Genomic DNA, 14324 nt, shown 5'->3' on the forward strand with positions numbered 1-14324 from the left:
ATAAAGGAGTGTAAAAAGTCAAAAAAGTCTCCTTTAGTTCAGCAGAAGTGAAACTGATCTGATCCTGTTCTGTTCTGTTATCTCTCTCTCTCTCTCTCTCTCTCCTTTAGTTCAGCAGAAGTGAAACTGATCTGATCCTGTTCTGTTCTGTTCTCTCTCTCTCTCTCTCTCTCTCTCTCTCTCTCTCTCTCACTCCTTTAGTTCAGCAGAAGTGAAACTGATCTGATCCTGTTCTGTTCGAGTGTGGATCTGTTCCGTGTCTGTGTTTGTAGTTTTGTTGATAATTGAAGTTGATGAACGCAGGTGAGTTTATACATTTCCACACTTCTGTACATTACTGTGTATTGTTACTTTATGTAGTTCAGATTGTTGATGTGATTTAAACACACTTGTTTTGAACAGAACACTCACGAACTAAACCAGGAAGTCTTGGACATTCGCCTGACATTCGAGTTTCTTTCGGCTCGTTCTCGGCTAATAAACATCCAAAAATGAGTGAAACTGCATTAACTGATTCTGCAGTAAACAAGGAACAAACTACAATCAAATATGTTTTAAAAGTTTTTTCTGTACATGTTTATTTTCTGTTATTTTGTAAATGTGAGGTTCATCCGCGTTGAAATGGTAAGGAAGTGCTAAGGGACCGTCTACAAAGTGCATGAAGCCGAGGTGTAGTTATTACCCAGTGGCATGTACCATTCAATACAACTGTATAAAGTCCTACAGTATGGGTACAGTAACAATATATAGTGTCAACAATTCTAAATTAATTATTTTAATATAATAAACGATGCAATAGTTACCTAGTGACATGTACCACCCACTACACTTCAATTATAAAAACAACCCTACAGTATGGGTACAGTAATAAATAATTAAAAGTAAAAAAAACATAAGTTTTTTTCATATAACCAATGATGTAGTAGTTAACTAGTCACCTGTACTAGTTACTACAACCACATTATAGAAGTCCTACAGCATGGGTACAGTAACGAATCATAAAATGTACTACAGTAAAGGTACAGTAATAATAAAATATAGAAGATTAACAACAATTGAAAAACGCATATTTTGGTAAGACGAAGGTTGTAGTAGTTAACTACTCACATGTACTAGTTACTACAACTACAATACAAATTAAAAGTCCTACAGCATGAATACACAAGGTAATTAACATTTTTTTTTTAAATGAACAAAAATCGATCATAACGCTCACGAACTAAACCAGGAAGTCTGAGCTGCTGTAAATAACTTACTGTGTTTACTGGTGTTTCTGTTTACGTGTAGTAAAATGGCTGAGTCCAAAATTTCAGTAGCTCAGGACGAGTTCAACTGTTCAGTCTGTCTGGAAACACTGAAGGATCCAGTTGCTATTCCATGTGGACACAGTTTCTGTATGGTGTGTATTAATAACTGCTGGGATCAGGAGGATGATAAGGGAACATACAGCTGTCCACAGTGTAGACAAACCTTCACTCCAAGACCTGTTGTGAGGAGAAACATTATTTTGACTGGAGTTGTGGAGAACCTAAGGAAGAGAAAATCCCAAGTTCCACTTCCTTATGGACCTGAAGATGTGGAGTGTGATTACTGTACAGAGAGAAAATGCAAAGCAGTAAAATCCTGTCTGGCGTGTTTGGCCTCTTTCTGTAAAACTCACATTCAGCCTCATTATCAAATTCCTGTTTATAAGAAGCACAAGCTGGTTGAAGCCTCCAGACAATTCCAGGATCAGATCTGCTCTCAGCATGATAAACTGCTGCAGGTTTACTGTCGTACTGATCAGCAGTGTATCTGCATGTTGTGTATGCTAGACAATCATAACGGACATATTACAATATCAGCTGCAGCAGAAAGAACTGAGAAACAGGTAAAATATTATACAGCTCTCTTTAACAAGTAACAACTCATTATCATTTACACTGACGTTGTTTATGTGGTGCTCGTACACAATACAAGTAAATTCTGGATTGTTTTACTGTGTAGAAGCAGCTGCTGGAGATCCAAAGAAAATTCCAGGAGAAAATCCAGAACAGAGAGAAGGAACTTTGTGAGCTGATAAATGCTGTGGAGTCTCACAAGGTAAGTTTTATAAACAAAAAGCTCTCAGGATCAGTCCGACTCTCCTCCATTAAACCAATGTATAACAATTCTGAGGTTGTGCTAATAATTATAAGGGTGATACGATCATATTAGGACTTTCACTGAGCCACCCAAAAAGATTATTGATTGTTGCTTTGGATCAAGATGCTTAAACATAAATTACTTTATAAGATTTCTGGTAAAGAATTGAGAACATTGAATTTCCCAGTCCTGGCCAGGCTGCTGTTTCCTGATACTCAAAATAATTTATGTAACAGTGTGCTACCACCAGCACATTTCACAGTATATATGCTGCTTTTAGGTTTTATTAGATTTAATCCACACATATAGTTTTAAATTAGGGACGTACTGGAGCAGGTGTGTTGTATCAAACATCTGCGAGGAAATATAACATGCTGATAAATGCAGTAAAAACTGAATTGATGATGAACACTGAATAAGTGCTGGAGTTTGAGGTGGAAGGTAGAAGACTGGAACTCTTTCTTATATTTGAAAAGGATCAAATATTGCATCAAGGGTATAAAAAAATCAAGCCAATTAGCACCGTCACCAAGCTATGAGTGATGAAAGTCTTAGTCTGGCCAGTAGCTACATATGAATGTTTGGATAGACACTGAAGAAAGAGGAAGAAAGACACATTTAGGATTTTGAGAATGAGTGCATCAGAAAACTGCTGAAAATCTCATGGGGGAAGAAGACAACCACTGAGAAAGTTTACAAGATGGCCAGAACAGAAAAGGTGCTACTGAACCACATTGTCCTGCAAGTTACATTACATCTGGGCTTCTATATGACCAGATCCATAACTTTTTTTAAAGTGTTTTCTGACTTTCTTTTGATTTTCTAAATATCTGAGTGAGAAACGTTTTCTTTTCCTAAATCTTCTAACAGTGTTCTGCACAGACAGCAGTGGAGAACATTGAGAGGATCTGTACTGAACTAATCAACTCAATTAACAGAAGATGCTCTGAGCTAAAAGATCTGATCAGAGATCGAGAGACAGCAGAAGTAAGTCGATCTAAAAAAGTCCTGAAACAGGCAGAGCAGCAGATTGTAGAGCTGAAGAGGAAAGATGCTGAACTGGAACAGTTTTCACACACAGAGGATCCCGTCCATTTCCTCCAGGTAACAGCACTAAAAATAATTATATTTTTGCTGCACCAGTCCAAGTAATAAAATATGTTCAGATCGTGAAAAAACCAAAAGATAAGAAATAGTATTTTGTGACTTGTGAACATATTCTGGTTTTAAAAAACGAGGGCAAACAAAAAACACACGATGCAGATAATAAAAGATTAGGTTCAATGTTTAGGTAATGGTGTCTCTAGTGGACAGGTAGTGAAATAACAGGGCTGGTGTTGCTTGATGAAGAATGTTGTGTTTAAACTGTATGATTATTTAATAATGTATTTTAGAGTCGTTGCTCATAAAAACTGGTCTGTACCTGAATGTTTTTTTTATACCCAAACACAGCTGGATTATCTGTTTAAAATGATTGTGGGACATTTTACAATCTTCACAGTAGTCTAAATTGTTCTTTGTACCAACTATTTTCGACAGTTTTACAGGCACAAGTTTATTCGTTTATTAGTTGAATCATTTGTGATTCATCATCATCTTGTTGTTTCTCTGTGAACATTATTTGTCTGAATGTAGAATTTTCAGTCTCTCTCGGCTCCTGCTGGATCTGCAGAATCAGCCGCCATCACAATCAGTCCTTTCCTCTCATTTGATGATGTTACAAAGTCTGTATCTCAGCTGAGAGAGAAAGTAGAAGAATTCTGGAAAGAGCAGTGTGAGAAGATACCAGATGGAGGTGAGTTCAAGCCCTCAGTGTTCCATTGTCTCCAAAATGCTTCGGTACTCAAACATCAAACAAAACAATCAAATCCACCAACATGAACATTTTACATCTAACAACATCATTCATTTACTCATTAACCCAGTACTGGTCATGGTCACATGGTTACTTGTCAGTTACTCAGAATTAAGCTCACTTTAGACAAACACTGGGAGAACATGCCAAACTTCTTATGGGCTGCTGTACCTGCGACAGTTTCTGGTGTAAATATGTATTTACTGTGATAAGTGATTGTACTGTTACTCTTTCTGCAGTGCAGAAAGTCTGGATTATTTCACCTCCTGAACCTGAAATCAGAGAAGATTTTCTACAATGTAAGTTTCTCACAAGCACACAAACATATACAGTGCAGTGAAAAAGTATTTGCAACCCCCCCCCCCCCGTTTATTTGTCACATGTTACTAGTTCAGATGCTACTGCAGCTCAGTTTGGTTATTTCAACAAAGATCTGCTCGTGTTATTTGGAATTGTTGTGTTTTTGTATTACACAAGTGTTTAAACTTTAAATCATGAACTGATGACCAGACATTTTTCTTTAGCCCTGAAACACCCTCACACAACCACCACCATGACTGACTGTTAGTAAGATGCTGTTTTGATGCTTCATTGCAAGTATAGGGATTCTGACTCATCAGTTCACAGAACATACTCACCACCCAACATTCTCTTGAGGGTCATTAAAGTTCTTATATTGGTAAATGAGGGGCGAGGCTTCATGTTCCTCACATTTTGTGTCCTTGCTAAAGACCACTGTTCCATGTACTTTTCTTCAATAGTTATTTAAAATCAATACATTTAGAGGTCATGAAGTTTAAACAAGTAAAACAATCATTTAAACTGCTGTCTGTATATTTTTGAGGAGATTTTATGAGTCAATCGTTGTCACAGAAACACACACTAACATACACCAACACACACACACACACACATTTACACAAACACAGTTACAGAGACACACCCACTCACACACATGCTTACACACTCTTGCACACATTCACATGCATGCACACACACACTTACACACTGAAACACACACACACAATTCAAAGAGCTTTATTAGCATGACTGTGTGTTTGTTGATGGATTGTGTGTTGCTGGTGTGTGTCTGTGTACTGTTTGTGAATGTGTCGTGTTTGTGGGGTGTCTGTATGTCTGTGTAGTGTTTGTGTAGCATTTGTGTGTTTGAGTATTATCTGTGTGTATGTGTAGTGTCTGTGTGTATTTGTAATGTAGGTGTGTGTTTGTGTAAATGTGTAGTGTTTATATGTGTTTGTGTAGTGTTTATGTGTTCGTGTAGCATTCATGTGTGTTTGAGAAGTATTTATGTGTATGTGTACTGTCTGTGTGTTTGTGTTTATGTGTAGTGTCTGTGTGTATTTGTGCAGTGTTTGTGTAATGTATGTGTGTGTTCATGTAGTGTTTGTGTGATTGTAGTGTTTGTGTAGCATTTGTGTGTGTTTGTGTAGAATTCGTGTGTGTTTGAGTAGTATTTATGTGTATGTGTAGTGTCTGTGTGTATTTGTGCAGTGTTTGTTTAATGTGTGTTTGTGTAGTGTCTGTGTGTATGTGTAGTGTTCATGTGTGTTTGTGAAGCATTTGTGTGTTTGAGTAGTACTTGTGTGTATGTGTAGTGTCTGTGTATTTGTGCAGTGTTTGTGTAGTGTGTGTTTGTCAAGTGTCAAACTCACATGCACACACTTAGACATGTATAATTACACACACACACACACTGTACATACAGACACACTGTACACACACTGTACACACACACTCTCTCTCACTTGTAAGATTATTAAATGGACAGTGTAAAACTTGATTATGATACTGTAAAGTAAATGAAGGCCGAAGGCACAGAATGTTATGTATAAAGGGTTAAGCAAAGTCATTGTGTAAAGAATGGAGCAGAATTGGTTGATTTTGTGTTTCCTTTCCAGATGTTTGTCGGTTCACACTGGATCCAAACACAGTAAATAAAAACCTCCGTCTGTCTGAGGAGAACAAAGTGGTGACCTGGAGTGGAACATTACAGTCGTATCCTGATCATCCAGATAGATTTGATTATTACTACCAGGTTGTGTGTAGAGAGAGTGTGAGTGGACGCTGTTACTGGGAGGTTGAGTGGAGTGGGGATGATGGGGTTTTTATAGCGGTGTCATATAAAAGCATCAGCAGGAAGGGACGTGGTGGTGAGTGTTTGTTTGGATATAATGATCAGTCCTGGAGGTTGTTCTGTTCTCCATTCAGATTTTCATTCAGGCACAATAACAAAAAGACTGAAATTCCCACAATGCCGAGTTCCTCTAGAATAGGAGTGTATGTGGATTATGAAGCAGGAACTCTGTCCTTCTACAGCGTCTCTGATACAATGAAGCTCCTCCACAGAGTTCAGACCACGTTCACTCAGCTCCTCTACCCGGGGTTTTGCCTTTCTTCAGGATCAAAAGTGAAACTGTCAGATTGAACAAATTAAATGTAAAATTTACATGAAAGTGTAACATTAAACTGTTTGAGTGATTTTAGAATCTGTGAGGCAGTGATACATTTATGAAGATTTTCTTTTTCAATTTATTAACCACCATTTATTCAGTGCTGTGAAAAAGTATTTGCCCCTTTCCTGATTTCTTCTTTTCTTAAATATTTATCATCTAAATGGATCCAGATATTAAAACTAAATGAAATAAAAGACAAACTGAATATTTAAAAACTTGAAAGAGAAAATGTGTGTACATTACAAAATGGTAAATGTGATCATTTTCACCTTAAACTTCTTTCTTCCCAAGTCTATTATAAGCAAAATCTTATTATAAAAATGATAATTTTCCTTTTGAACCACAGGTTGGTCATTTCAGCAGTAGGGAGCGCTTATGAGCAGTAATAACTGAGAGATGTTTGGTGTTTCTAGGCTGTTTAGTACATTAAGCCACATGAGGTGTTTTAGACTTTCCTGGAGAAGCTGATTCTCACCTGATTTCTCCTGAGCTGTAAAACACAAGTTTAAAAGTGAAACCAGCACATGGTGAGGAATAATACAGCAGAACTTAGATACGTGTGGATGGTTTCAGAGGGGATTTGATTCTTTCACAGAAATAATTATTTGTATTGTGGTCTGTTCGTTCAGCTTTCATCAGTTTATCTCTGCTCATTCAGCCTACAGCAGTTTAGATCCACTTGTCCACCAATTTGCCTCCACAGTGACCCTGTGTAGCGAGAGAGATTTGATTTTTAAAATAACATTTTATTACAACATGCAAATATACAAATTAAATTTATAATTTTAAAATTGTACAGGAAACAAACATAACAGTAACATTAAAAAGTAAAATGCATAATACTTTTCTACAGCACCATGTTTTTACATTATTTAATGTCATGCATCAGTTTATAAAAACGATAATGTATCAATATTTTACACTTAACCAGAGCATAAAATAAAACTATTGCATCATGTCCAGGTTGTTTTATTATCTTGTTTTTCCTGCTGTTATAAATGTTCATGTTAGTTTGATCTAGAATAAAATTCAGTAGAATCAGTAAAATCTGTATGATGTGGTAAAATCACATCTTGTGACCATGTTTAAAAATCCTTGTGATGTCGCCTGCTTGTGGCACTTTTAACAATTCTCCAAATGTGTCACAAAGTTATTATTATTTATTTTTTGTAATATTTACAGTATAATTTCCTGTAGTACGAGCGGGATGGTGAGTGTTTTACTGTAGTAAGAATAAAAGTTTGAGCTGATCTTTGTGTCATTGTGCAGCTTTGATGAAGAAAAAGCCGCTGGGTCAGTGTGTAACAGGAGGTTTGGAGTGAAGGTGGGTGTGTGTGGATAAAAGCTTCCAGCACCTGGTATTCCCAGGCGGTCTCCCATCCAAGTACTAACCAGGCCCAACCCTGCTTAGCTTTCGAGATCGGGTGTTCTCAGGGTGGTGTGGCCATAAGCGAGAGATGCTGTAAACAAGCTGCTTCTTATAGACGTCCGTCGTTCAGCCTTTCACTCCGCTGTGTGTCGTCTTTTACTTTCTCTGTTCTACACACAGCTTTTCAAATAAAAGATCCTGAAACAGAGACAAAACACACAGAGAACCACACACACCACTCAGCTGCTGCTGCTGATCCTCTTTCACCTGCATTTAGTACAAAAACACCACAACAAATCATCTGGATTCAACCTTTTCTTCACCATGTACCAGAAAAGTCTCTCACTGCTGCCTACAAAACCACACAAAACACTTTATAAAGAAGAACCTTTAACTCTCTCTTACTTTTATTTTATTTTTCTTGCCAGCTTCGTGTTGTATTAAAACTAAAATAAATAAATAAGTAATTAAAAGCTCCACGTGAACGTGCAAACGGAGGCGGAGTGGAGAGGCGGAGTGAGTATGGAGCGGATTGGGGGAAGGAGACAAAGATCAGCTCATACTTTCATTCTTACTACAGTAAAACACATTGAACTGACTTTTAAAGTTGTTGTACAGACATCGTCGCCATCTAGTGGTATGAGGTTCGTGGCAATTAAAAATTAGATGTAAATAAACGTACATCAAACATGCATTACAACAGGATTAATTTTGATGGGAGCGCTATATCTTTAAATTACCGTAAGTTTTGATTTACATGTGTGCGAGTGTTTCCAGCTACACCGTAATGTGAACAGAACTGAGTGTGACTGACGGTGGAGTTTTTAACAAGACATGAACTTCTGAGGTATTTATTAACTGAAATCAGGTGTAACGCTGGTTAAGAATCAGAATTTAGGCTCTAAATCGCTGTTACGATACTAAACAGATTTCTTTTTCAATTTTCTGATTGTAACATCTAAACATTAACAGCTTATAAGAACTGTACAATCTACTGCTTTTCATAACGAGTGAGCAGTCATAGCGTAGTGGTTAAGGTACTGGACTAGTAATTAGAAGGTAGCTGGTTCAAGCCCCACCACAGCCAGGTTGCTGCTGTTGGACCCTTGAGCAAGACCCATAACCCTCAATTGCTCAGACTGTATACTGTAACTGTATTGTAAATCGCTTTGGATAAAGATATATGCTGAAAATGTAAATAAAGAAACAAAATTAATATTGAGCAGAATTAAGTTCACCTTATTGGTCCGGCCCTCCACAACAGTCCCAGTTTTTTATGTTGCCCCTTGGAAAATTTAATTGCCCACCCCTTATTTTAACCCTGTTTTACGGTACTGATCACATGGTAAATGCTAAGAGTTTTATGCACATTTAAACCCTATTTTTTGGTACCCTTACACTTTATAATAAAGGCCTTTTATATTGTCACATTTCTAGAATGTATTTGTAACCTACATGTTGTGTACTATCATTATGAAGTTGAATTGTTATGTGGAAACAAGTAGATTCCTTTTAGTAACAATAACAATTCATAAAATCAAGGTTATTCCATTTAATAACAATCTAAATTAAAACGGAAATGAGCTTAGATTATGTTTTAGTTTACTTTAAATTTAAAGTAAAATCATAATGTCCAATTATTACCAAACCATTTATTTTAAACCCTGAAATTCTATCCTAAATAGTTCCACCAGACGCTTTTACCGTAATGTTTAGTATACGCACATCTTCACAAACAATGTGGGAGCTGATTTGAATGAGCATTTTGAAGTGGAGGCTTGACTGCAGTAGTAAATCAAACAGTTCACAGACACACAAGTGCACAGTAAATATTTCTACACCATAAATACAGATAAATCTATAGGTGGGTGTTTCTTCTTCTAGTTTTCTTATTGTTCCTCATATACAGTAGAAACTAATTCACACAAATATACATACAGCATTTTACATGACTTACATTCTTATCATAAAAGCTTTATCTAAGTTCATGTCATTTCACTTTACAGAATAGCCTTTCAATTCCTTGTTTGTGTTTAGGATTAAATGTAAATCACTTCTCTGTTAAGATAAATAGGTGTAGTTTGACTTCACCCATCATGCTTTGTGGCTCCATCTACTTTATTTGCACACGTTCCATAGATAATGAGCTAGTACTTCACACAAGAAGGTGTGAATAGTTGTCTGATGATTGACCAATGCAGAGTTTTGAACTCGTCTTGGGTCTTTGTCCTCAGCTCTATTTAAGGACTAAACTCTAGACTTGTAGCTGAGTCACTTGGTAAGAAGGATCTTCTGCACGTTCTTCATTAGAAACGACCTTGTTTCTTTGTTTCTGTTGCTTTTCAAGGAAACAGTTTCTACAGTCTTATCAAAGCATAAACATGAAGAACTTTCATCACTGCTCAGAGTGTGGGAGGAGTTTTATTAAGCAGAGTCACCTCCAACAACACCAGCGTGTTCACACAGGAGAGAAACCGTATCACTGCACTGAGTGTGGAAAGAGTTTTACTCAAAGTAGTGCCCTTAAAGTACACCAGCGTATTCACACAGGAGAGAAACCGTATCACTGCTCAGAGTGTGGAAAGAGTTTTCCTCAACGGAGTAAACTCCAACAACACCAGCGTATTCACACAGGAGAGAAACCGTACCACTGCTCAGAGTGTGGAAGGAGTTTTCCTCAACGGAGTAAACTCCAACAACACCAGCGTATTTACACAGGAGAGAAACTGTACCACTGCTCAGAGTGTGGAAAGAGTTTTACTCAAAGTAGTGCCCTTAAAGTACACCAGCGTATTCACACAGGAGAGAAACCGTACCACTGCTCAGAGTGTGGAAGGAGTTTTACTCAAAGTAGTGCCCTTAAAGTACACCAGCGTATTCACACAGGAGAGAAGCCGTATCACTGCTCAGAGTGTGGAAAGAGTTTTCCTCAACGGAGTAAACTCCAACAACACCAGCGTATTCACACAGGAGAGAAACCGTACCACTGCTCAGAGTGTGGAAGGAGTTTTACTCAAAGTAGTGTCCTTAAAGTACACCAGCGTATTCACACAGGAGAGAAACCGTATCACTGCTCAGAGTGTGGAAAGAGTTTTGCTGAACATGGTACCCTTCAAAAACACCAGCGTATTCACACAGGAGAGAAACCATATAACTGCACTGAGTGTGGAAAGAGTTTTGCTGAACATGGTACCCTTCAAAAACACCAGCGTATTCACACAGGAGAGAAACCATATTACTGCTCAGAGTGTGGAAAGATTTTTGCTCATGAAAATAGTCTCAAATGGCATCAGCGTATTCACATAGAAAAACTAAATCACTGTTAAGAGTGTGGAAAGTATTTTATTGCACATTAGGTCCAACATCATCAGCACATTCACACAGGAAAGAGGCCGTATCACCGTTCACTGTCTGGAAAGATCTTTAGTGAAAGGAATATCCTTTAGGTACACCACACCAGCGCATTCACATAAGAGGATGACCCATATTGCTGCTTATAGTGCGAATGAAGTTTTACTAGAAGCAGCATTTTTAATAGACACCAGTACGGTCACACAGAAGTTACGTTTTTGTGACTGAAGTCGTGTTTCATTTTCTACTAATATCCACTAGAACTGTTCTACTTCAATTATCAAATGTACATGATGGTATGAATATGATCATTAATCATCAAATGTAATGTGGTGTAATGTACCAACCTCAGATCTGAATCTGTTTTTGTTCTTTAATCAAGTTTAATCTACTTTAATAAATACAGAACAACTTTTACATTCAAGTGGAAGAATTTTACCCTGGTCTTTATGGTGTTTGCATAAATTCTTCATATTATGAATGCTAAGTTTTCATAAATGAATAGCCTCTTACTTTAACACTTCTAGGTCTACACTCCAAAATTCTAGTCTTTAGATGATTTCCACTTAGCAAATAATGAACCGTCCTCAACCAGAATGTACATGAGAAGGTGTGAATGAGGGGCTGTGTACTGAACAGTGTTGCATTGTTCTATAATCATGAGTCTTTGTTCTTTGTGTTTATCTGTAGACCAGATTAGTGGTAGCTAAACTCCTTTGTTAAAAGAAATACTCATATTTACGTTTAATTATCCCACCATCTTCTAGTGCATAAAACCCAGTTCATATAAATCCTAATACAGACTGCACTGACATGTTTTAAAATTACATTTAAAAATAAATAAATACTATTGTGGTAGTGTAAGTGTTTTCTTATCTTGGAGGTGAGCTTTCTCTTCATCAAAGCTGCACATTGAGACAAAGATCAGCTCAAACTTTCATTCTTACTACAGTAAAACACATTGAATTGACTTTTAAAGTGAAGTTTAAAATGTTGTACAGACATCGTCGCCATCTAGTGGTGCTAGAAATAAATTAAAATAAGATATGTTTATTTTGTACTTTGGTTTTATGTTATTTGTGCAAACATTTGTTTTATGCAACTTTAAACCTGTAATAAAAGATGAACATTTTAAATGTGTCTTTATTTGCTTTAACTAAGCTAAAGTTTTTAACAGGGACAGGAATGACAGTTTGTGTAGCAGGGCTGGACACGCCTCACTACTGAAGTGGAAGGTAAACCCACACTCCTGCAAGAATGGAAATAGTAAGTAAGTACAATGTTTTTATAAAGCTATAAAACTACTTCCACTGACCAAAGTACACAGAGCTCACACTTGTCAGAGACAACGTTTGAATGGTCAATAGGCCCTGCTAGTTAGAGAAGGATCACTTGTTTGATAGTTTAAGTCCAAAAGTGGGTGTGTCCCATACAGGAATCAAATCCGCAACCATAGCGTTATTAGCACCACACTCTAACCAACTGAGCTAACCGGCCAGTTCAGCTATTAACTTCCAACTCACTATAGAACGACCCAAAGCCAAATCCACTCTGCTTCATTTATTTTTACTCTTTGTTTTGCTGCACATCAGCTCACAAACTTTAATTGCTCGCTACTTGTTGACATGTGTACCGTCCAGTGAAACAGCTGGTTACATGTCTCTGTGGCGCAATCGGTTAGCGCGTTCGGCTGTTAACCGAAAGGTTGGTGGTTCGAGCCCACCCGGGGACGAGTGTCTTTTATTGCACAACCATGTCTGTTGATCAAACAGATATGAGACACAACAACAATGTGTAGCTCCACAGAATAGTGGAAATAAGTAACTGAAAACATCCAGTAAACAACAGTCCTACAAGCACAAATATCCCCCTGATAAGTCACCGGAGACCGGCTGTCCAAAGTGGAAGAACGTCCTTTTGGTTTCTGTAGATGTTAAATGAAGATACTCGCCCAACGTGGAGCTCGAACCCACGACCCTGAGATTAAGAGTCTATAAACAAACAAAATTCAAAATATAACAATAAGAACTAAATGTAAAAGTGTAAGTTAGTCACGTCTTTCTGCTTATACTGAGTATTATAGTCAGGGGTGCACATAACATTTTTGGCCTGGTTCTCAAAAAAGCACCTGAGGTTGTTGCTTGGTGCTCACCTTGTACAATGCACAGCTCCCTGATATATATATAGCGGCTCCCTGATGCCTGCAAGTACCGGAATCTAGAACGAGCGGCCAAGAGCGACACAAACACACGCAGGCGACACAGACTTTATTCCCAAACGTGTATTAAATCTGTTATCTGATATACGTAGTGCACTGTGTAGGGAACATAAATCAATTGTCTAATTTACACTGTTTAATGCACTAAGTAGGGAACATAAATCAGTTGTCTAATTTACACTGTTTAATGCACTAAGTAGGGAACATGAATCAATTGTCTAATTTACACTGTTTAATGCACTAAGTAGGGAACATAAATCAGTTGTCTAATTTACACTGTTTAATGCACTAAGTAGGGAACATAAATCAATTGTCTAATTTACACTGTTTAATGCACTAAGTAGGGAACATAAATCAATTGTGTAATTTACACTGTTTAATGCACTGTGTAGGGAACATAAATCAATTGTCTAATTTACACTGTTTAATGCACTAAGTAGGGAACATAAATCAATTGTCTAATTTACAGTGTTTAATGCACTAAGTAGGGAACATAAATCAATTGTGTAATTTACACTGTTTAATGCACTAAGTAGGGAACATAAATCAATTGTGTAATTTACACTGTTTAATGCACTAAGTAGGGAACATAAATCAATTGTTCAATTTACACTGTTTAATGCACTAAGTAGGGAACATAAATCAATTGTCTAATTTACACTGTAGGGATCATATCTAAAATACTATCTAGTGCACTAAGTAAGGAACATACATTCTTTTCTAATATACAATCTAGTGCACTATGTAGGGAACATAAATCTATTATCTTTCACACTATCTAGTGCACTATGTAGTACACATTAATGTGTTTATGACGCGAACAGTTAGCTTAGTAGCTCAGTTAGCAGCTCCTAAAAGTTCTGTTATCCCCCATATCCTTTGGTGTGTGCGAGAGATTTTTTTTATTTAATTATTTATTTTAGCTTTTTTTGA

General features: G+C 37.1%; 1 protein-coding gene, 1 non-coding gene and 2 pseudogenes across 2 annotated transcripts; 3 read left to right on the forward strand and 1 right to left on the reverse strand.

The window, feature by feature from the left end:
• LOC134326770 (zinc finger protein 850-like) overlaps positions 1-14324 on the forward strand; it is a 267899-nt pseudogene that overhangs the window by 135315 nt on the left and 118260 nt on the right.
• LOC134326794 (E3 ubiquitin-protein ligase TRIM47-like) lies at positions 409-7411 on the forward strand. Its single transcript, XM_063008951.1, has 7 exons — positions 409-1870; positions 1987-2082; positions 2995-3228; positions 3760-3919; positions 4219-4278; positions 5899-5995; positions 6221-7411. The coding sequence occupies exons 1-7, from the start codon at positions 1292-1294 to the stop codon at positions 6423-6425; spliced, it is 1431 nt and encodes a 476-aa protein (XP_062865021.1). The 5' UTR covers positions 409-1291; the 3' UTR covers positions 6426-7411.
• LOC134327234 (5S ribosomal RNA) lies at positions 7797-7905 on the reverse strand (annotated as a pseudogene).
• trnan-guu (transfer RNA asparagine (anticodon GUU)) lies at positions 12832-12905 on the forward strand. Its single transcript has one exon. It is a non-coding gene; the product is annotated as a tRNA-Asn (tRNA).

This window comes from Trichomycterus rosablanca, chromosome 14 (genome assembly GCF_030014385.1).
Source record: "Trichomycterus rosablanca isolate fTriRos1 chromosome 14, fTriRos1.hap1, whole genome shotgun sequence".
In the NCBI taxonomy this organism is placed as follows: Eukaryota; Metazoa; Chordata; class Actinopteri; order Siluriformes; family Trichomycteridae; genus Trichomycterus; species Trichomycterus rosablanca.

Bases quoted from the DNA above. Each gene is read 5' to 3' on its own strand.
- LOC134326794 (XM_063008951.1), top strand. From the start codon at position 1,292: ATGGCTGAGTCCAAAATTTCAGTAGCTCAGGACGAGTTCAACTGTTCA. The intron at 3,920-4,218 runs GTGAGTTCAAGC...CTCTTTCTGCAG, and splicing joins TGAGAAGATACCAGATGGAG to TGCAGAAAGTCTGGATTATT. The intron at 4,279-5,898 runs GTAAGTTTCTCA...TTTCCTTTCCAG, and splicing joins CAGAGAAGATTTTCTACAAT to ATGTTTGTCGGTTCACACTG.